We start from the raw sequence: 21,533 nt of genomic DNA, 5'->3' as shown, positions 1-21,533 counted from the left end.
AAATCACTGAATATTCCCAGTCTGACGACCGGGAATATTCAAGGATCTGAATCTATGAAAGATCCAATGCTGGAGAAATAAAGCATATTAAAGCATAACGGGTCACAACTAATGGACAAAGTGATAGGTTTACATATTATGTGGAAGTTAGATTTGCAGAAGGGTATGTACTAGCCCTGGTTCCCCAGTGGTAGCTCCTGGTCACTGGTTAATGCTGGATAACCAGGAGCTGCTTTCCTGCTTAGAAAATCTTAATTTCAATTGCTGACGTCCTAGGAATGAAACCTTTCTGAAGTCACCAGAGAAAGACTGCACTATAGAACACCACAATGGTCTGTTCACATTTTCTGTTCAATGTTCTGTTCAAATGTCTGGTCCAAGTTTAAAAAAAATGCACATTAAAAACCAAGAGGTCGGGTGGCTGTGCTGAGAAAGAGTACGATGGTAAACCTTGCATAATGAGCAAACTTCACATGATGCCCTACTTTTACTATTTGTGTGGACTTGTAGCATTCTAGGATAATTCCAGGCCAGTGACTGTGTTCATAAGTACAGTGCATCTGTTTGGAGTCTCCTGTGTTAACTATAATGCAAGCAGTCCTACAGATAAACTGTGCACCAGCCAGAAAGACAACCTGCCCTCTGTTTCCACATAGCTCCATTTATATTTTTGGTTCCGTGCTCTGACTAGCTGCAACAGCAGGGCAGTGAAACAGGAAAGCGCTCCAATATTACTGCCCGATCCGAAAAGGAACTTCAAAGTAAAAATGCATCTCAATTTGCATGGACTAATAGGTGCAAAGTACTAGTACCAGGTATAGAAAGAAATGTTAGAGTTCAAAAACAGATTTGTACATAAGCAAAAATAGAATTCCCAATACATTGGTAATGGGAATCGGCCTTTTAAGCCCTAAAAAAATAATGTTACACCCAGTTTCAAATACTTGAGTGGAAAATCTTATTTTGAGCACTAAGGAGGAGTGTAAGGGATAAGGGATGCGTACCAGTCACAATGCTGTGCTCTTTTTACTGAATCAGAGCCGTGGTGACTGGTATTTGGCATTTGATAGGAGCATGTAAAGAGTATCCCCACTATGCCTTTTTGGCACGCACACCCTACGTGGTGGAAGCATAAGCGTGGCATACATGGCACAAGCGTCACAGTTGACAGGCTGAAATTCTCATTGCCACTGCATGCTGTGCTTGAGTGAGGGACACATCCAGCGAATATCTTTAAAAAATGTAGCAACTGATATGGGCTATTGAGACAAGAGCATTCAATGTAATGTACGATGATGGAAAATAGACGAGGATATCCAAATGCTTTAAGGCATATGGACGAAAGGGATTGGCGAGTCTGCTGTGATCTGGGCATCCTGGAATTTGGATAGCAGGTAGAAATCATTGACGGAATGAAGGCGACAAAGAGTGTCAAGATGGACGCACAGAAAAATAAACTATCCTCTTAGAAACAGTTGGGACCATTAGCAGGCACAGGAGGATATTACCACAGAGTTATTCTGGGATTGAAATTATACCTGGTTAACTACGGATGAAGAGAGGGAACTGAAGTCTGAGATTGAGGGATGAAAGATGCAATTGGACAAGCCAACTGGAAGAGCGAAGTGCGGAAATGGAAGGAAAAGGCAGAAGGAAACTTGCCACCAAGGGCTACGGCCCCATAAAGTGGATTGAGCCCCCACTTGTGGACCCCTCCGTGGATGAAAATTGAGTGACTACTGTAGGAATATAACTCCCCCTCCCCCGTGGAAGGAATCCCGGACAAAATCTGCCTGGGAAACCCCCCCCCCCCCTCTCATCCCCCCTGAAAATATCATCAGAAACTACTATGGCCTGCTGGACCCGGATAAGTGAACGCAAAACTACGCAGGTACACGTGCACTGACGGATGCAGATGGCTCCTCAAGTAACAACACACTGGCACACAGCTACGAGCAGTAAAGGAACTGGGGAAAACTCCAATGACCAAACGGACTGAAGAGGTGGGTGTCTCCTGCTGCGTGGCACCCGATCCTGTTGGTCGCGACCTGCTCCTTGCACTGAAGGACCACTGCCAGGCCAGCCCCAGCCACCCACTGCTTCGCTGGGATCCGCTGTGCGAAACACAGGGAGGAACCGTGCAGCGGGAGTGGCTGGAGGCCCCCTACCTGAAGAGGATCAGAAGCAACGGCCCGTGTGAGGCCCCTTGTGCCCCCAGGCACTCCCCTATTCCCGCTGCAGCTCGAGTGATATGGAGCACATCCCCGTGGAACATGCTGCGAGTCTGGCAGACGAGGAGCCCAAAGCAGCATCAGGCGGTGAGTCAAGCAAATAGAGACTTCCTTGCCATTAAACCTCAACGGCTCCGCTGAGCTTTATGTGCAACTACCCCGAACGCTCCCACATTATTTCTTGATGCGCAGCATAGAACGGAGGGGAATTTAAACTCACCACGGCTGCATAAGAAAGTCAATCGCGCAACGCCATCAATGTGGGCAAAGAGCAGAGTGAGGGGCGAGTAAGGGGTTAGCAGCCTCATAATTTCGAACGAGGATCGGGCCCCTCAAAATACATGCAGAGGTAAACCATACTGAATTCAATGACCGCTGCCCTCAACCCAATTGCATGAAGAGAGGGGAAACCTGTGTGCCCCGATAGCACCATATCTTGGAGCCCCAGCAGACCTCAGCCAAACCCACCACCTGGAGACTACCATGCTGAACACCCCCTCACAGCGGGGGAATTGAAGATACCGCACAGCGACTCCCACCCGGCCCGATCCTCCGAACAGAACTAGGAGAGGGTCCACATCAGGGACCAAAAGCAACATTGCCTCCTTTCTTCCCCAAAGTGGACAAACAAAAGACACTCAAATCCTGATACAAATACAACAGGAGTGGACCCGGCAAAGCCCCAACATCGCAACCTGCTCCTGGAATTATTCTGAAGGCATCATCCTATACGTTTGAAGCAACCTGACCCCACGGTTCGACTCCTCTGAGTAAGTGGTAAAGGGGCCAACACACCATACAAAAGGTTAAAGAGGAAAGGGCTGTGCGGGAAAGCTGGACACTACGCCACACGCTAAAGAGACATTAATGAACCATCCCTGTCACTGAGCATTTGTATATACAACGGAATACCCATCAAAAGCAACACTATTGTGTTTCCGAGGGGGAAGAAATTAAGTGCTCAACGCCTCAGCGCTTAGGGAGACACGGTGCCATCACACCAAAACCTCCAAACGTACAGTCCCACTCGCCCTCATTGGGACCACCACACACCCCCAACGCAACCCCCCAAGGCTACATGAGCGTGAGGCAAAAATTAGCCCCATTTGCTTACACCTCCACACCTACTTGGACTGGAGACCCCAATATGGCAGCCACAGATACCACAGAAAACAAATCTGCGGCCACGAAAGGGGAGATTGTGGCCCTGTTGGGAGAAATCAAGAATATGGGGGCCAACATAGGAGGCAAAATAGACAGAAATGACACAACGACTAGATAACATGGAAGAAAGGCGTGACGTAGTGGAGAACAACCAGGCTTCCAAAGATTCTCTTGAAGCGCAGCTCGATCAGAGGATAACAGAATTTGAGCAACGAGAAGGGGACTTCAACCGGGAAAGACTGAACAATCTACGCATTTTTGGGATTCCGGAACGAGAAGGAGAAACTGAAAGAGACCTCAGGAAAACACTTCATGACATCATTAAGCTCTTGGTCACGGACAACACAATAGATGAACCCAAAACAGAACGGATCTACAGGGCCAGGGTCCCCCCGGGTGTACACCAAGATCGGTCCTCGCCCGATTTCATCGCTTTCAAGACGAGGCCAGGGTGCTCGAAAAAGCAAGGGGCAGTGAGGCAATTACTCTAGGAGGTTCTCAAATTTCAATATATCAAGACATATCCTCCATGACATTGGCTCTCAGGCGGATGTGCGGACCTCTCACAAAACGGCTGAAAGAAAAGAACGTTCGATACAGGTGGGGCTACCCCTTCTCCCTCTTCTTTGAATATGAGGGAACGAAGATAAGAATGAGATCGGAAAAAGAAAATCAAGGCATGCATCTCTGAGCTAATTGGGCCCCGGGACGAAGAAGGCAATCGAGAAGAGCCGAAAAGGGAAGACCAAGGATGGCGCATTCAGGGCCCCACGAGAAAGCGGGTGAAATGCTCTATAAAGTACCGTAGAGGTCATGTCTCCCCAGAGGGGGACAACTGAACATTCTCGAACTTGGTAAGACGGAACCTATTCCACTGTATAGAATGTGACCCGATTAGGCAGCCACGTTAGAAACTACAGTATCGTCACGACATGAACACTGGGGGGTTGAGGGGGACAAGAGGGGCTCAATTGAGGTTTTCACATTAGGTCAAGGGGCGTGAAGTAATGGCCCCCACAGGTGGCTCGATGCAGGACCGGTGCTATCAACCGGGCTTGATCGAACGCCACCAACTGGGAAAGGAAAGGGAGGAGGGAGAGCAGACAAATGGATGGGGTAGAGGCAGCATCTTCATTGGTCCAAAACACACAATATAGTGTGAAATTCAATGAGCAAACTACTGCTCATGGAACGCAAGCTATCTCCCAAAATGGATGGTTACTACAGGAGACAAAATACGCTAAGGGGGAGGGGCAGCAAATCCTCGGGAAACGTGTGGGGATGGAGTTCTGGGGGTCAGGACCACTAAGGAAAGGAAGCGTGGGAATCCTTATTAGAAGTGGTACAGAATTTGTGGTGGCCAAGACCTGGTCCGATTTAGAAAGGCACGCCCTAATGGTAACAGGAAGTATTGGAAAAGTGAATGTCACGATTGCCACAACCTACTTCCCCAATACAGGACAGGCTAGATTTCTTGCCAAAACGATCTCTAAAATATTGCTAGAGGCCTCAGGCCATATCATTCTAGGTGGGGACTTCAATCAGTGGGCGGACCCAGCCAAAGATTGGAAACCTGGTAATCCCAATACGAAAGGCCAGACTAGGGGTGACCTACAGAACTTGCGGAGATGATGGATACATATGGAATGAGAGATGTGTGGACAGACATGCATTCAAATGATCGAGGCTACAACTTCTACTCTAGCCCACACAACACATTTACCTGAATCGACTATATATAGCTATCAAAAGATCTCGCCGACACCACAACACACTCAGAGATAGTCCCAATTTCATGGTCAGACCATGACATGGTATTCGCATATATCCGGTGGGAGAATTTACGAATCGTGGGAGGAAAATGGCGATGTAATGAGAGTCTCTGGAAGGATGCAGTCTTCAAGACAGAAATGGAGACAGATTAACGAATACCTCAAAATAAACAATACCGGGGAGGTATCTAAGCAGGTAGTCAGGGAAGCGGGGAAAGTCACTTGGAGAGGTATCTTAATACGGGAAGGGTCTTGCAAGAAGAGGGAGCGAAAGATTATTGAACACAGACTCCGAACCAAAATCTGTCGGTTACAGGGGGATATTAGGAGGGATGTAGGGATTGATCCCAACAAAATTAATGAAGCAAAAAGGAAAAAGGAGGAACCGAAACGGTTAGAACACGAGTAGATAGTGCGCAAGCTTCGACTACTGAAACAGAAATTTTAGGAAAAAGGAGACAAGGCTGACACATTACTGGCCGCCAGACTTGGAGAACAGAGAGCTGAGCGAAAAAAAAAGTATTAGAACTAAAACGACCCAACCGACACTCCCCCCACCATCCCAGAATGCTTTGCTAACTTCTACGAGACCCTATACACCTCGGAAACAAACCCTGACCAATCAGATACAGAGACTTATCTATCCTCTATCAATATGCCCAAGATAGCAGGCCTGGACTCAGCTGCTAGAATCCACTATATCCAAACAAGAAGTCCAAGATGCAATAAAGAGGTTAACATTGGGCAAATCCCTGGGGGAAGATGGCTACACGGCTGGATTTTATAAATCCTTCAGTGCACAACTAACACCATTCATGGCAGAGCTCTTGAACGAGATATTAAAGACAGGGAAAGCCCCAGACTCCTTCACCCGCGCATTGATCACGGTAATTCCCAAAGACGGAAGGGACCCCAAAAAATGTGGATCATACCGCCCCATCTCCCTACTCAACTTGGACGCAAAAAAATGTACACAAGAGTTCTGCCCGCTAGATTAGAGACACTAATGCCCCAATTTATACACCCCGATCAGGTTGGATTCATACTGGGGCGAAAGGGAGTGGACACAATGTGCAAAACCCTCCACCTTATTCATACATCCCAGAATATGCCCAATGATCCTGCCCTCCTTTCAATCGATGCAGAGAAAGCCTTCGACAGAGTAGAGTGGGGATTTTTGAGAGCCGTCCTACGTAAGGAGGGGATAGGTCCAAGGTTCAGACAGGGAATACGGGCGGTATACACGTCCCCCAAAGCATCCATATTTGTGAATGGAGAATACTCCAGATGGTTCAAATTAGAATGCGGAACCCGACAGGGATGCCCTCTCCGCAATTCGTTTTGCACTCTCCCTAGAACCCCTGGCACAGACAATGAGGGCTGACCCCATGGTAGAAGGTATTCGGCTGGGAGAGATGGAATACAAGGTGGCCCTTTACGCCGACGATTTACTCTTACATAAAACCAACCCCCATGGCATCCATTCCCCGAACCCTCCATCTACTAGAAGACTATGGTTAACTCTCCGGGTTTAAGGTAAACAAACTAAATCTACTCTATTTCCTCTACAGGGATTGATTGAGGAAAATGAAAACAGGTTCTTCCCACTGGGTCTCAAGATTGAACACTTTAAACTGAAATACTTGGGAATACAGATCACCAAAGACCTGTCTGATCTAAATGAAGCCAACTTCCTCGCCCCCTCCTCCAACAGTTCTGTGCTGACCTAAGTAGATGCAACAAGCTGACGATCTCCTGGTAGGGTGACTTAATTCTATTAAAATGGTTGGTCTCCCCCGATTCTTGTACCCCTTTCAAATGCTGCCCATCTAGATACCAAAACTTTTTTCTCTGAGACCAAGAAAGCCATTGTGAAATTCCTTTAGCAGGGGAAGAAGGCGAGAATTTCATATGACACCCTAACACTTCCCAAAGGCAGGGTAGGACTCCCTGATCTAAGAAAATATTATGAAGCAACCCAACTACGCGTCCTAATCCCTCACCTACGTAATCACAAAGACCCCCAATGGATCCACATGGACAATCACTATCACCAGCCACGGTTTCGGAGTGGCTCTGGGTCCCCAAGAAAAAGCTCCATAATAGACTCAAAGACCACCCAATACTGAGCACCATATGGGGAATTTGGAGAAAATGGATGCATAAGATCTCCACATGGGCATCCCCACTGAACCACCTATGGTCTCTGGGAATCAACGAGCACATCCCCAACGTAGAGATTCCAAACATGGTATGAGGCTGGCCTAGAGAGCGTGGGGCAACTACAGAACAAGGACTCTTTAGTCACACTCCCGGAACTGACTGAAGCCCTGGGGATAGGCCCACTGTCCACCTCCCAATATATACATATAAAAAAGGCATCTTAACAAAACCAGCATGGAAGAACAAGTTGATGATACCTTACCCCCTTTGAAAAACTATTAGACTCTAGGACAGAGATGACAGGCCTGATATCAGCAATGTATAAAGAATTGATCGAAGCAGGGGACGGGACAACAAACGTTGAGAGGTGGATGGGAGAGAGATTTAGGTGAACAGATAAGCTCGGATATGTGGGGAAGAAAGTGTAAAGCGGCATCGCAAACATCCATATCAAGCCAATACAAATTACACACTATCAAACTATTACATAGATGGCAGTTCGACCCCCTCAGGCTTTCTAAAGTGTTCCAAACGGCCAACCCAAGATGTTGGCAGGAATGTGGGGAGATCGCCGACTATTGGCATATGTGGTGGGGTTGCTCCTGAATAAAAGTATTTTGGGATGAGGTCCTGGGCTGGATAAAAGATATAGACGGTATCCATAGGATTGCCGACCCCCATCTTATATTATTTGGCCTTGAGAAAACCAAAGACGAATAGAACAGGATTAAAGGTCTGGTCCCCCAGTTATTGCTAGCTGCTCATGCCATACTTCTAACAAAATGGAAATCCAAAACGGTTCAGAGTAAAAATGAATGGATCAATGTAGCCTCCAACATATGCACAATGGAAATGATAACAGCATCTCTCCGCGGAAGATCCTCACAATGCGAGGCTCTAGGGATGGACTTTAAAAATAAGCATTTTTCAGGCGAGCCAAAGAGCCAAACTGAATGATACTCACTCAGGGTTGTAACGCAATCGGTATGATCTAAGGGGTTGTGAATGAAGGCAATGAAGACTTGCCCAACAGGAAATCCCCTCATCCATAAAACTGTGACCACCTATTGACACACAGAAATAGCCCTTAGGATGTTTGCTCGACCTAAAGAGGGGAGGAGGGAGGGTGAAGGGGAAGTCATGTTGAACCGTTGCAGCTCGAGGACGCATGTATGTATAAGATGTATGAAAAGATGGTGTTAAAAAGCTCTGATCTTGTTCTGTAACCTTCGTATTTTATTTTTTAACGTAATGTGACTTGCAATGAACAAAATTAAATAAAACCACATTTTACTTTCTTTTTAAAAAAGGCAGAAGGAGAGCTTAAGGATCAGATGGGGTGCGCAAGTGGGTACACTTGTTATGGTCATTGCCACTTATTCAGCTGTATAATATCTTTAGTCTGTAGGTGGCTAAAAATGATGGTCAGTTGAGTCTGAGGTTGCTGCGCTTGGAGGATGTATGCAGAGTGAGGCAGCATCCCAATATAGAGCTACAATGATCACGCTGGAGTCAGTTACCCAGGTTCTGGACCAACCAGAAGAGTAAATGCATCAAGAAATCTGACCAGGTTACCAAACAATTGTTACACTGGATCTGGCCTTAAAAAGGTGAAAAACTTTAGGTGTTTGATTGTTACTTGTCGTTAACAGAGGAGTCCCAAAAGGTGTCGCTTGAAATGGCTTGGAACCAATGTGTGCTTTGCAGGCAACATTTTGTTTACAGGGAATAGTTACTAAACATGATATCCAGTTTTTAAGGCCTCCTAATCCCAACAGAGGTTTTCTGGAAAGACACTGCCCTCCTCTTGAAATAATACCTAGTCAACATGTTCTCTGCCTGGAAAAAGCCCTTCAACACATTGGTCTTGCGTATCCACCAATGAAGGGAGTGTTTCATTGTGGTGTTCGAACATACAACAAGCATTAGCCAATAAAGTTACAACACTACAAGTAAAAATTGCTAAGAAAAAAGACTCATTAACCAGCACTACTCCCCCCAGAAAAAAAAACCAAAAAAAAAAACCAAAAAAAAAGAAAAAACACAGACCCTAGTCTCTTTGATACCGACCAACTACCGACCAATTACTACAGTGCCATTTCATCTGAAAATCAGACAAAATGGCCTACTCCCAAATACAAAAACATCTGGAATCTAACTCCCTACTAGGAGAAAGGCAGTCCGGTTTTCGGCCTCAGCACGGGACAGAAACCGCGTTAATAGAACTGAAGGCCCAGATTGATGAACTTCGGGATAAAGGGAAATCAGCCCTTCTCTTGGACTCATCGGCTGCATTTGACCTGGTCGACCACCGGATCTTATGTAGCCACCTGGACTCTGCGGCGCACTTCTCAACAGAAGCCATAGCGTGGATACAATCTTTTCTAAGCAATCGGACTATGAGAGTCTTCTCAACTGTGGCAGCTGCTGACACCATCACCTGCAGAGTGCCTGAGGGATCTTGTGTCTCACATACCCTATATAATATCTCCACTAAACCCCTTTTCGATGATCTGGATCATCTGGGTATCACCCACACTAATTATGCAGATGATACTCAGATCCTCCTACCACTTACTGATGATTAAGACAAGGATTTGGCCTTGGTGAATAGAGTATATCTCATCATTCAGGCATGGATGGCCACCCATGGACTATGCCTGAATGATGACATGACAGATCATCAACGTGGGCATGTCATCTACCCGAAAAAAACGGAGTCCCAAATACTCGGCCTTTAACATAGACCACAATATTACTGTCGCCAAGGGGGTAAAAACCCTGGATTTTTACCTGGATTCTACGCTCTCCTTCAAAAAACAGGTTAATGCCATGGCTTCGGCCACGGCATATACCTGCAAACTGATTAGAGCAGGCAAATCCTTCCTGTCTAATAACAGTTGCATCACCCTTGCCAGAGCACTCATCTTATCAAAGCTCGATTATTGCAACGCATTGTACATAGGGGCTAACAAAAACTATTAAGAAAATCCAATTCCTGCAAAACAATGCTCTTAGAGCAGCACTGGAAATTGCAAGGAGAAAACATATCTGAGACGAGAAGAGTTAACAACTGGCTCTCTACATTTGATAAAATTAAGCTAAAAGTCGCCTCCCTCACATATAAATGCTTGAACAATGCGGCACCCGGCTACCTGACAAAGAATTACCACGAAACCTGTGACAAGAACTACCAGACCTTCTAACACAAATTGCCTCTTGGTCTCTAAATTCAAGTTATTTGGAGTTGGAGGTAGCAGCTTCCAGGTCAAGGCAGCCCAATTGTGGAACTCTCTACCCTCCCCACTGAGGGTAGATCAATCATACCAAAATTTCCATCGGAGCATAATAAACTGGCTCAAAGACACAGACATCTAGGTCAGCTTATGACACCCAAGACTAACTGGCCTACCTTCAGGTAAAAATTCGAGCTACTAGTCAGATTACTGTCTCCTGTACATATCTTTATATACTTCCTCTCTATGCACCACGTCATTTCCATGCTCTGTGTGCCTTCTTTCTGCTTGTATACTGAACTACAAGTATGTATGTAACCTGTATGTAACTAAACTGCATTTTGTATGTGAATATTATAATGTGTAACGAAGCTGTGAGTGATCTTATGCAATGCTCCCTGATACCTACTGGACTGGAGCGCAATACAAGTAATAAAACAAAATTGTCTTCTGGGGTGCACATCTCATCAACTTAACCCATTTGTTTCCCTTTTTGAGAACTTCCCTTTATTTCCAGATGTAGAGATCTGAGAGCAAGGTGGTGAATGCTTTCTGCCAACTTCCTCTCCCCAGGTCTCACCTACATAGTCTTGAAATCTGGCAATGCCTGCAGGAATGTTGTGCGTACACTGCTGCCGCCTTTGGGCTTGCGCCACCAGATTATTCTCAGGACATTATGATCACTGGATGGCACACATCTGTGCAACTGGGACATTTTCAGGAAATGGTTACCCTTCGTAGCTTGCACATGGCTTCTGCGGCAACAAGGTCAGCAGTCACTGCATAGGTCTAGCGAGTAAAACCCCACAATCAAAGGAAGATCTCGGAAGTGTCAGGAAAACGGTTTTCAGTAATCCTACTACATGGCCGGAGGGGAAGATCGTCTGTACTGAACTTCCTTTTTGGACACCACTTTCTCAGCACAATCGCTCCATCAACCATTTGAAGACAGCCAGAAAATGACTGCTTTAGGAATGGTAGCTTAAAGGTACAGGAAGTCTAGTAGCACAGTGTTCCAGATGTAGGTTGTATTGCTGGACAAGTTGGAACCCTGCAGGGCATGTCATAATTAAACATTCCTGAAAACCCACACGGCTAATGCTTGAATTGTTTTTAAAATCTCTTTGCATGAGAGGATGGGATTTTTGCCAAAAAACAACCCACTTAATTGTATGAAACAGCATGCTACTAGACATGCAGTCAGAGGAAAATGCCAGAAACCATTAGTTTAGGAATAATGGTTCAAGTTATGACAATGCGTTATGACAATGCATACATTAACAGCAATACTAAGTAAGAAAGTTTGTGATCGTCAAACACTTCATAAAAGGAAGCAATAAAACATACCCTTTTCAAGATCTTCATCTCTGCCATCAATGTAAACACTACGCTTCTCGCACTTCCTTTCTAAAGTCAGGTCATGGGAGAATTTGCACTTGTCTCCTTTAGTGCACTGCCCTTGTTTAAAAAAGGCACAGACTACGGATTTGGGATCTGCACCTATAAAAAGAAATAGAACAAAGATTAATTCAAAATAAATAATTAGCTCAAAAATGAATAACTTAAAAGAATTAGATATTTGACCAGTTCTCCATTTCTACCTACAAGTTAATATCACTCTGGATGCACAGTCAAATTGTACCTTGGCATGAAAGCCAGAACTGATTTTAAAAAACATTAGATTCATAGCAAAGCTCCACGGGACGTATACAGTATACCACAGCATTTGTCGATGCGGTCAATATTTTATCTTCTCTGATAAGCATTGAGCGTGCAGCTGTACCAAGCAGGATAACACGGCAGCCATGTTTACTCATGACTCAGTAAGACCGCAAGGTAGCATCACTGGCGGGCAAGAATCAGGGAAAACCAGAAGGCTGCGCAGCTGTGATGTGGATCTCTGCTCGGTACATGGGCATGCCCAGTTGTGACTTGGCTTGACATCACACTTGAAGGCAAGGCTAACTCTTGTCTGAACAGAAATTGTTACCTGGCTATCAGTGAATAGGGTGACTCATGATTAATCAATTTACTACTTGGTTAAGGGGAACAAATTGTACAAGCAAAACATGGTTAAAGGCTGTAGCATGTTCCGTTAGGAAGTAGACTGTATAACTAACCAACTAAATGCATCTTACTGTTTTATGCATGATTATCATTGGGAACAGCCTGGGGAAGCTGATGAGTGAGGGGCATACCTTTGAGACCGGAATACTATGCCAGTTTCCCAGTCTGTTCTCTACAGCTGTATATAGAAGGAAACTAAAAAAGAGAAAAGCTGACTGTTGCTGCTGTTATACAGTGTGAATTGTATTACCAATGTTCATTGTTGGTGCCATGAGGACTGATTTTAATGCCCAAGTGAGATGGAAAAGGAGTATGGGCACAACCCCCTCGAGCCCCTGTGAGCACAAAAGGATAGGTAATAGTCCTAGTTGAAACCTCTTAAAGAGGTTTAGAGGGAGGGACGACCATGAAGTTGGTTACTATTCTTGGGCTCCAGCAGGGCAGAGAAAGTATGGGGATAAGGGAAGGGAAAACAGAGTGAAGGAATTTTAATGTAAAATAGGTGAACTGCCAAAGTTGGGGGAAGATAGACGGGAGCAGAGGGCGCTCCAAGAGTTAGAGAGTGAATGCCAAAATATATTTTCTAAATCTCTCCAAGGAATGAGATGGCTTTATTGGGAAATGGGTCATGGAAAATCGAAGTCCTTCTAGATTGTAATGGTATACAGTCTTTATCCTAAACGCCCTGTCATGGACCATGTAAGAGATTAGTCTTTGGAGGTATACCACTCATTTCACCTACATGCTGTGAAAGAATATCAGTTTTCCAAAAATGGAAAAGGGCCAGTCAAAAGAATGCTGCTTCCCGGAAAGGGCTACAGCAGCATATTTTATGTATACACATAATCGGTCAGTGCATGCAAGTCTTTGGAGACAAACAGCTCTATGACGAAAGGGGAGAAGAGCAGGCAAATTCCAGTAAAACAGGGAAAAATAATTCAGGAGCAATGAGAATTGTTTCTAAAATGGTTTGGGTAAGCTTCCAATCGGTCAGGGAAATCAAGGACCAGATCTCTCAAAGATGCAAAGCAAAGGCTGAGAAACTAGTATAACAAAACCACTCCGCGCTCACACCAGAAAAAAATACAACCCACTAAGGAAAAAGGCCCAGCACACCTCTTGCAAGAAGAACAAAGTTTTAATTTCACAAAAATAGTAATACGCCAGCAAAGTACTCGGAACGTTATGGCAAAATCAGTATGAGCAACACTTTATGAAGGCACACAGTGTCATCAGTGGCATAAATTACATAACGTACAAATCCAAATGGCTGGTTGGTGTGACCCTATATACAGGCTACCTGCTCCATAGGTGATGCCAGGCGATTGGTCCCAGCCCCTTCTGTCTGTCTTCCACGTGGGTTCCTCCTTGTGCGTCATCACGTAATTGGTTATTAGGCAAAGAAAAACGAGGGCTCCATCTCTAACCTGGTTCTCTCGAAGCTGGACTACTGTAACAGCCTCTATCTAAATCTGCCAGCCTCTACTCTCCGCCCTCTGCAACTCATCCAGAACAGGACTGCGAGACTTGTCCTTGGCCTCAAGCCCAGGGACCGTATCTCTCCAGGACTGAAATCGCTACACTGGCTCCATGTGGCTGCGAGGATTACGTTCAAAACCCTCTGCATTGTCCACAAGGCCTTCTGGGGCCTGGGGCCAAATTACCTTCAACTCTCCCTTCCTAAATATCTTCCTTCTCGAGCACTTTGCTCTTCCGCCTCCAACTCCCTCAGGGTCAGCCGTTTCTCCAAGCAACGAGTTGGGGGGAGATCTCTCTCCGCTGCAGGGGCCTCCCTCTGGAACAGCCTTCCTGCCTCCCTGAAACTTGAGGAGAACCGTCTCCGGTTCCGGAAGGCCCTCAAAACCTTCCTCTTTGCTTCTGCTTTCTCTCTCCCTCTCCCCTGCTAAATCACTGAAACTGTACTGAATCAGCAACTGGGCCACTCACCAATCTCGGTCCTTGGCCCAGCCACTCTCCCCTGCACTGCCTTCCTGGCAACCCCTGCACTGCGGGACTGTCTCTGTATCCCTGCAGCCCCCCTTCCCAGCACTTGTCTGCACTTATCTTGCACTTGCCACCAGCTGGCCCTTATTATTTATCTTGTTCATTACTAACCCTGTACTGCGCTTTCCCATCTCCCTTTCCCCCTTGCACTTTTCCGGTCCCCCCTACCCATGCACTTGCGCGATCTGAATGACACCAGGCCTAGTAGGATCGTTGTCTGTCTCCCCTTGTTCCCTCCTCCCTGCCTCGTCGCGCCTTGAAACACTTGTGTATAGGCGCGTTACAAATGCCATATCATATCATGTGCACCAGGTACTGCAGACAACGGCTAAGAGGATACTTCGAGGCCATTGCATCACACACTAACTCAAATCCAGACATGTTGGTGCCCATCCAAAGCTCCACACCCTCGTTTTAGCTATGTTTTACGCCCCCCCTGGCACAAATCACGTGACCTATGGTGAAGGCAACTGGCCCCCACTTTCTGAATCGATTGGGGGTCCAGCAATTTCATGAATGGTGGACTGGGACTGACTGATGCCTTGGAATGCTGGGGTCTTGGGATGGGGCATCTGGGTGCTATTACTTACAGCTGGGATAGGGAAGGTCGGAAGCTTGTGCCCTTCTCATGGGCTCGCTTTTCACAGAGAGCTCTCAACCCCCTCATGCCAGGGCACATTCCTTTTGGGATACGAAATGCTGACAACATGAAACAATGAAGGGTCCATGAATCTCTGCACCTCTGGCCTCTCACCGGTGCCCAAGCTACACCCTATTCCTGCATGCATGCACTTATTTCTGTGCATGTGGCTCGGGCCTGCGGCCCTGGCTGCAGCGCGAAGTTAGGCCTCGATTCCAATGTGGCTGCTACCATCTAATATGGCGCTTGGTTCCCCGTGACCACTAGAACAAAAACATGCCCATCCTCCAACATTATGGCCCTTGCCACAACCCCAGTTCCCCCCCCTGGTCTCAGAGTCCCTACTGCACATTTCCAGGCCTCTGCTGCGTCCGAGAGCGCTGGAGAGCCTGGGGCGATCGCCCTCCCCCTTCCCAACATTACCTCTTTTGTTAATACTACATTAAACTCCTGTGTGGGCCCCTCATCCTTCTGACCCGTTATTTCACCAAATGCATGCCAACCTGGTGGTTTTGGGTGACTTTAATCTGAGGCTTAACTCTCCATTGCCTTCAGCATTAGGCCAATTTTGTGAGACGGTTCTGGACATTGGCTTAATTCAACACGTTGTTCATCCTACCCACCAACGCAGGGGTCTTTTAGATTTGGTCTTTTCTGCCATCCCTGACTTGGTAATTCTGCCCCTCATTCCTATCTCTTGGTCAGATCACCTTCTAGTACCATTCCTGGTGCCCTTGGAATCCCCTCTCCCGATTCCAACTGCACGGTCAGTAGTGAAGAGAAACTGGCACAATGCGAACATACCTCATCTGACGTCGGTGGTTAGGACCAACTGTCCGGGCAAGGTGCCCACAGAAATGGCCAGCCTGTCTCACACCCTTCTAACTGGCGCCTATTAAATTGGCACAGCTACGCAGCTGCCCATCCCAACCTTGGTTCTCTGCCGAACTTTGCTTGGCTAAACTGTGGTTGCGTGAGGTTGAACGCAAATCGCGTTCTTACTGCAGAGGGGATAAATTGATCTTTGTCTCCCTGTCCAAAAGTTATCTTCTGGCTATTTAAATGGCCAAACAGCGTTTTTTCACCTCACAGATAGAAACAGCACTGCATCGAGCTAAGGAGCTCGAATCGTTTTTAATCTACGGCTTGTTTTTTGCCCGCTGTGCCTGCTTACCAGTCAGAGTGTGATGCTTTAGCCACTTTTTTCCATTCTAAAAGTGAAAACATTTGTCACCTTATACAGCTTTGTCAAGCTGATGCAGGCTTTCTGATTGATGCCACCCCTTTGTCTGCTACCACAAGCTAGTCTACCTTTCCGGTGTTCACAGAGGAGGTCGTATTGGCTGCCATCACCTGTTTAAATTCAGATGCGCCATTGGCCCCTATCCCTTTGTTTTAAGGGATCCTATGCCTGCAATCACCCCTCTGGTGACTATCAACCTCTCCTGTTCGGGAATCATTCCTAAATAACTTAAACAAGCTATTGTGATCCCCTCTCCTGAAGAAGCAGTCCCTGGATGCCTTTGTTCTTTCTAACTTTTGTCCTATTTCATTGCTACCTTTTTTTATTAAACTACTTTAATCACATCTCACAACTTCTATCTGCTTTTCTGTGGAAATTCCTCTGTACTCCCCTTTCAGTCTGGTTTCCGTCCCGGGAGGGGCACCAAGAGTGTTCTAATCTCAGTGATGGACGATACGGCCAGGCTGGTTGATGGCAGGGGTGTAGGGGCCCTGATTTTGCTCGATCAGCCTCCATCGGCCTCCTAGGTCTTTTCCTGGCATGGTTCACCTCCTTGACTGATCAGGGCCAAGACTGATCAGGGCCAATCAGTCTCTCTTTCTCCGTTTCTTTACTCTCTGTATGCTTCTTGTCGGGACTCCCAGGGCTCCACCCTGTCCCAGATGTTATTTAACATCTATATCCAGCCACTCATTGGCCTCATTCGCTCCTTCGGTTTCAGATGCTACTCATATGCGGACACCCAGATCCTGGTCCGATTATATCTAGACAGGGGAGTGGTGTTGTCTCGTCTGTGTGACTCATCCATTGGGAGTTAGATGAGCGCCAACTGGCTGAAGCGGAACGGGAACAAGACAGAGGTTCTTGTGGTGGGTACCTCCTCTAAACTCTGTTCTTGGTCCTATGCTTTCTGGCCTTCCTTACTGGGTGAGTTTCCTGGGACAGTTGTGAAGACTGGGGGTCTATTTTTCGCGGCATCTCGGTCTATGGCCCGCAGGTTGGTGAAGTTTGGTAAAGCTGGCATTTTGTATGGAGGGTTCTTCAGAAGGTCTTGCCCTTATAACTCCATCCTTCACTTCGTCCTGTGGTAATCGCCTCACTTATTTCTAGCAGGCTAGACTATTGTAATGCTCTAAATCTGGCCCAACCTGTGGGCCCAATTCATGGTCTTCAGCTGCTACAAAATCTGGCCGCCTGGGTAGCCACAGATACACCTTATGGCTCTCATATCAGCCCAGTACTGCATTGTCTACACTGGCTCCCGGTTAATCAAAGAATACCCTTTAAATCCCTCTGCCTTGTCCATCAGACTTACCATCAGGTGGGGGCTGATTTCCTTTGGGACAAGATTCAACCTTCTGTTCCTTGCCGATCCCTGCAATCTGGTAATGATCACTTTGTTCAGGTCCACAAATTTCACCTTCAGCTAAAGGGGGGCTGGCACTTCTCGGTAGCTGCAAGTCAACTATGTACAGCCCCCCCCCTTCAACTCAGGCTGACCGAGAATCACCTGCTTTTTTGACGCCTATTAAAAACTGAGCTTTTTGTCTAGAGTTGATGGCTCTCGGGTGAACGTGCACGGTATAAGTGCTAATAGCATAACATTTCCCTTTCCAATCTTTCAGCTTCCAAGTATGGAGGAGACCCTTCCTTTGGTACCCATGCCTTCCATACACTGTAAACTTTCCCCTGCCTGTGCATATTGCTCAGGGGTACATGTACATGTCATGTATATACATCCTCCATCCCCTGCTAAATCCACCCAGTGTGCTGTGTAGTTCTTGGGGTCAGGTGGGCGAACTGTGGTGGTACCTGGGGGAGGTCAGGGGAAGACATTGCTCTATCGCAACCATGTATGGTTTATTTGGGTTGACCATCTTTTTTTTGTACTGCAAGGTGCCTCTTGTACCCCAATTGAGACCATCATCATTGCGCTGCTAGGCATAGCACCGAAGTCCCAGCTGGCAGGTGCAGAATATTAACAATACGAACACGATCACAGGAACAAATATCTTCACGACAACCCGCATCCAGGATGGTGCCCAAGAAAAAAGGTTGTCAAACCAATCAGTCTCTTGTATGCCAGTTTGTATACGAGTACCGAGAACATGCAGGGCCCCTCTTATGTTGGTATGGGACCCATTTCCTGCATCATTAGGAGGTACGTAGGTGCAACATGAATCGCCAATTTCTATGCGGGCCCCTCCTTCCATGGTTGTGAGGAGGTCTAGCACGCATCTATTCTGCAGCATCAGCCGGATAGAGCACATTTCCAGCTTGATCGCATTGAGGCCTAGTTCTGGATCACTTCCCACCGCACAATCTGGAGCCATTTGGCATTTGTGGCGGTCTTCACCCCTGGTAGCAACAGCAATGCAAAAAAAGTTTCTTCTTTGCTGTAGCGCGAGTATTGATATGGTATTTCTTAGTGAGAAATCTTGCGATAGATAATGTGATCTTCTACGCAATTTCTTTTTTCCCCTTCTCTGGCAAGATGCTAAATATAGGCTTCTGCAGTAGCACTGTGGTGAGGATCCCAGACCCTGTGTCATGATCTCTGCTTCCAAAGGGTCAGGACTTACCCAACTCCCTTGGAAGCAGACCCATAACCCCGGTTCCGGGTGCGGGCCAGTCCCAATTGGGACCTTTTGGACACTGTCCTGGCGCCAGTGGCACCAGGCTCATAAATATGCCCAGTCCCAGCGTTGGAAGCGCCGGGCTCATAATGCTTGGGTGGACTTACCTGCAGCAGACCATGCTGCTTACTTACCTGCCAGTTGAGCCCCTGATCCTCTTCTGTTTGGGACTACGTTTCCTGTTGGGTGGGGCAGGAGCCACTCCCTAGGTTCAGAACACTGGAACTCTTCTGGAAAGCAGGAACTCTTTTCTTACCTAGCCGATGCCGTGGAAGGAGAGACCTAAGCACTACAGGAGGCTATTTAAACCACACCCGATGGATGAATCTTGCTTTGCGTTATTCTGCATTCTCTGCAGCAGAACGCTCACCGTGTCTTCTGATCCTGTGCCTAAGGGAACAAAGGCTTACCCATCCTGGAATCCAGTCTTCAGCAGCACCTATAAAGACAAAGAAAGAACAGGTTAGCACTACGGTCTTCAGTGGCAGCGCATCTCTTACCTGGTCCAGCGGCTGTCACCAACGCCTCGCGCTGCATTCCGGCACCTGAAAGACAAAGGCTTACCGACTCTTTGCACGCTCCAGAGGCCTTCAACGCTGCATCCCGCATCTGAAAGACAAAAGAAGGTGCGTTTAGAGACATTGGGCAACTTTACTACTCACGTGCCATCACTCCTTCCCACGCCGAAATCAGCGGGTATCCCAGCACCCTTCAGCTTCTCTAAAGCTCCGAACTTGTACCTGCAAGGTAAAAGACAGTTAGTGCGCATCGTGAAGCAGGCAACAAGCGCTCACTTAAGTGCTTCCAAGCGCTTCTATTCCTCACGCGGGTTCGATCCTCAACTCTCTTCAGCCCGCCATCGCCGGAACCCTGCAAAACAAGAGGTATCATTACAAAAGAACTTTACATAAGTCAAAAGCCATACTCACGTGCTCCTCGGCACCGCTCCACAGCAGCCACGCCTTACGCACTTAAAGACTTAAGACATTTGAAGTGCCCAGAACTTACCGTTCGTGCAGTAAACGACGGACAGCAGTCCTCTGAGGTCAAGAGGCCTGCACCCTTATCCAGTGAAGAAACTGATTACGGCACCCTGCCCCCGAGGCAGATGGAGGGTTCGGCGTTCACCTACCTAAGGTGAGATCGTTAACCTTTGGGGTCCTACAGGAGAAGAGAAAGGGAAGAGGAGAGAGGCACCCAATAACCCCAATTGATTAATCCCATATTTTCTATCTGCAGACATCTTACTCTCCGAGTCAGACACAGTGCACAGAGGTCCAGCCCGAGGAACCAACCGTGTGTTACACATCACCTTTGAAGACACGGCATTCACCCAGCCAAGACCGCCGCCTCTGCGGGAATCAGGTGAGCGTTACACCCTGGTGCAGATGTTGAGGCAGACAAGCCACCTGGCCCCACTATCAAATGTTCTTCAGGGACCACCAAGAGTGCCGAGTGTAGCGAGGCCAGCAAGCAGGTGGCCCTCCATGACGACAGGAGGTGCAGGAATGCCCGCTGGCCGCACACGCAATACCTTTCCATCACAGCAGCTGTCCCTTTCTTGAGATCTGGAATGCACCTACTATTGGCTCCCACAAAGTCCCTCCCTTCTCTGTAGAAGCACAGTTCACATTCTTCCTGCTTTTGCACTTTCACTGGTTTTTCGTGAGTTTTGCCACTTGCTCATTCCAGTACCCGCTGCATACACTTTTCACTTTATCACTTCTTCTCCGAATCCTACTAGGCATCCTGCCTTGCAGCTCATTGTAATTTCTTGCCATCTGTTCCACACAAACTTGACACCTTCCAACTTCAGATACAGTATTTGTAAGCAATGCACACTCTTGGGGGTTTTGGGCACATTGCAGTTGATCAATGGTCCGCCACTTCGAGTTGTATGCTTTGTGCCTGGAAAGTGCTTTGCAGCCTGCACAATGTCAGATGGAGTAAACATTGAGCCTCCACTATTGGAAATTTCCTGCGGCATTAATACCTTGGGGGCTCCCCACACGCACTGAATCAAGTAACGCATGTAACAGCTCTATTAACTTTAGTTTTCCCCACTGAGCTCATGTCTGCGTACCAACTTTTACTTAACTCTGGATGGTGCACATATTCTATTGTGTCTAACCCAAGTCCTTGGTATTGATCATAATTGGCCCTTCTAATTTGCCTTTTAAAACGTCTCGACCCACCACAATTTGAAAACACTAGGAAAGAAAGTGTTATTTACAATTATGTTAGAGAACACATTAATTGATAACCTGAGCAAATTTGCACAACTCTACATATGTTGCTAGGTGACAAGTGTATCATTGACAAATGCATTAGGCTTTGCATCATGGACCGAAGTCACAGTATTTGTTATATTTGCAGT

At 46.9% G+C, this 21,533-nt stretch overlaps 1 protein-coding gene across 1 annotated transcript in view; it reads right to left on the bottom strand.

Annotated features, from left to right (window-relative positions):
* Window positions 1–21,533, bottom strand: part of ZC3H15 (zinc finger CCCH-type containing 15) — a 605,333-nt gene that overhangs the window by 284,022 nt on the left and 299,778 nt on the right. Inside the window, exon 4 of the mRNA XM_069615782.1 lies at window positions 11,914–12,066. Within this exon, the coding sequence (XP_069471883.1) occupies window positions 11,914–12,066 (153 nt within the window). The remainder of the gene's footprint in view (window positions 1–11,913; window positions 12,067–21,533) is intronic.

Source organism: Ambystoma mexicanum, chromosome 9, assembly GCF_040938575.1.
Source record: "Ambystoma mexicanum isolate Mex_15411 chromosome 9, UKY_AmexF1_1, whole genome shotgun sequence".
NCBI lineage: Eukaryota > Metazoa > Chordata > Amphibia > Caudata > Ambystomatidae > Ambystoma > Ambystoma mexicanum.
The sequence above is the reverse complement of the archived record's forward strand: the minus strand, read 5'-3'. Positions and strand labels throughout refer to the sequence as shown.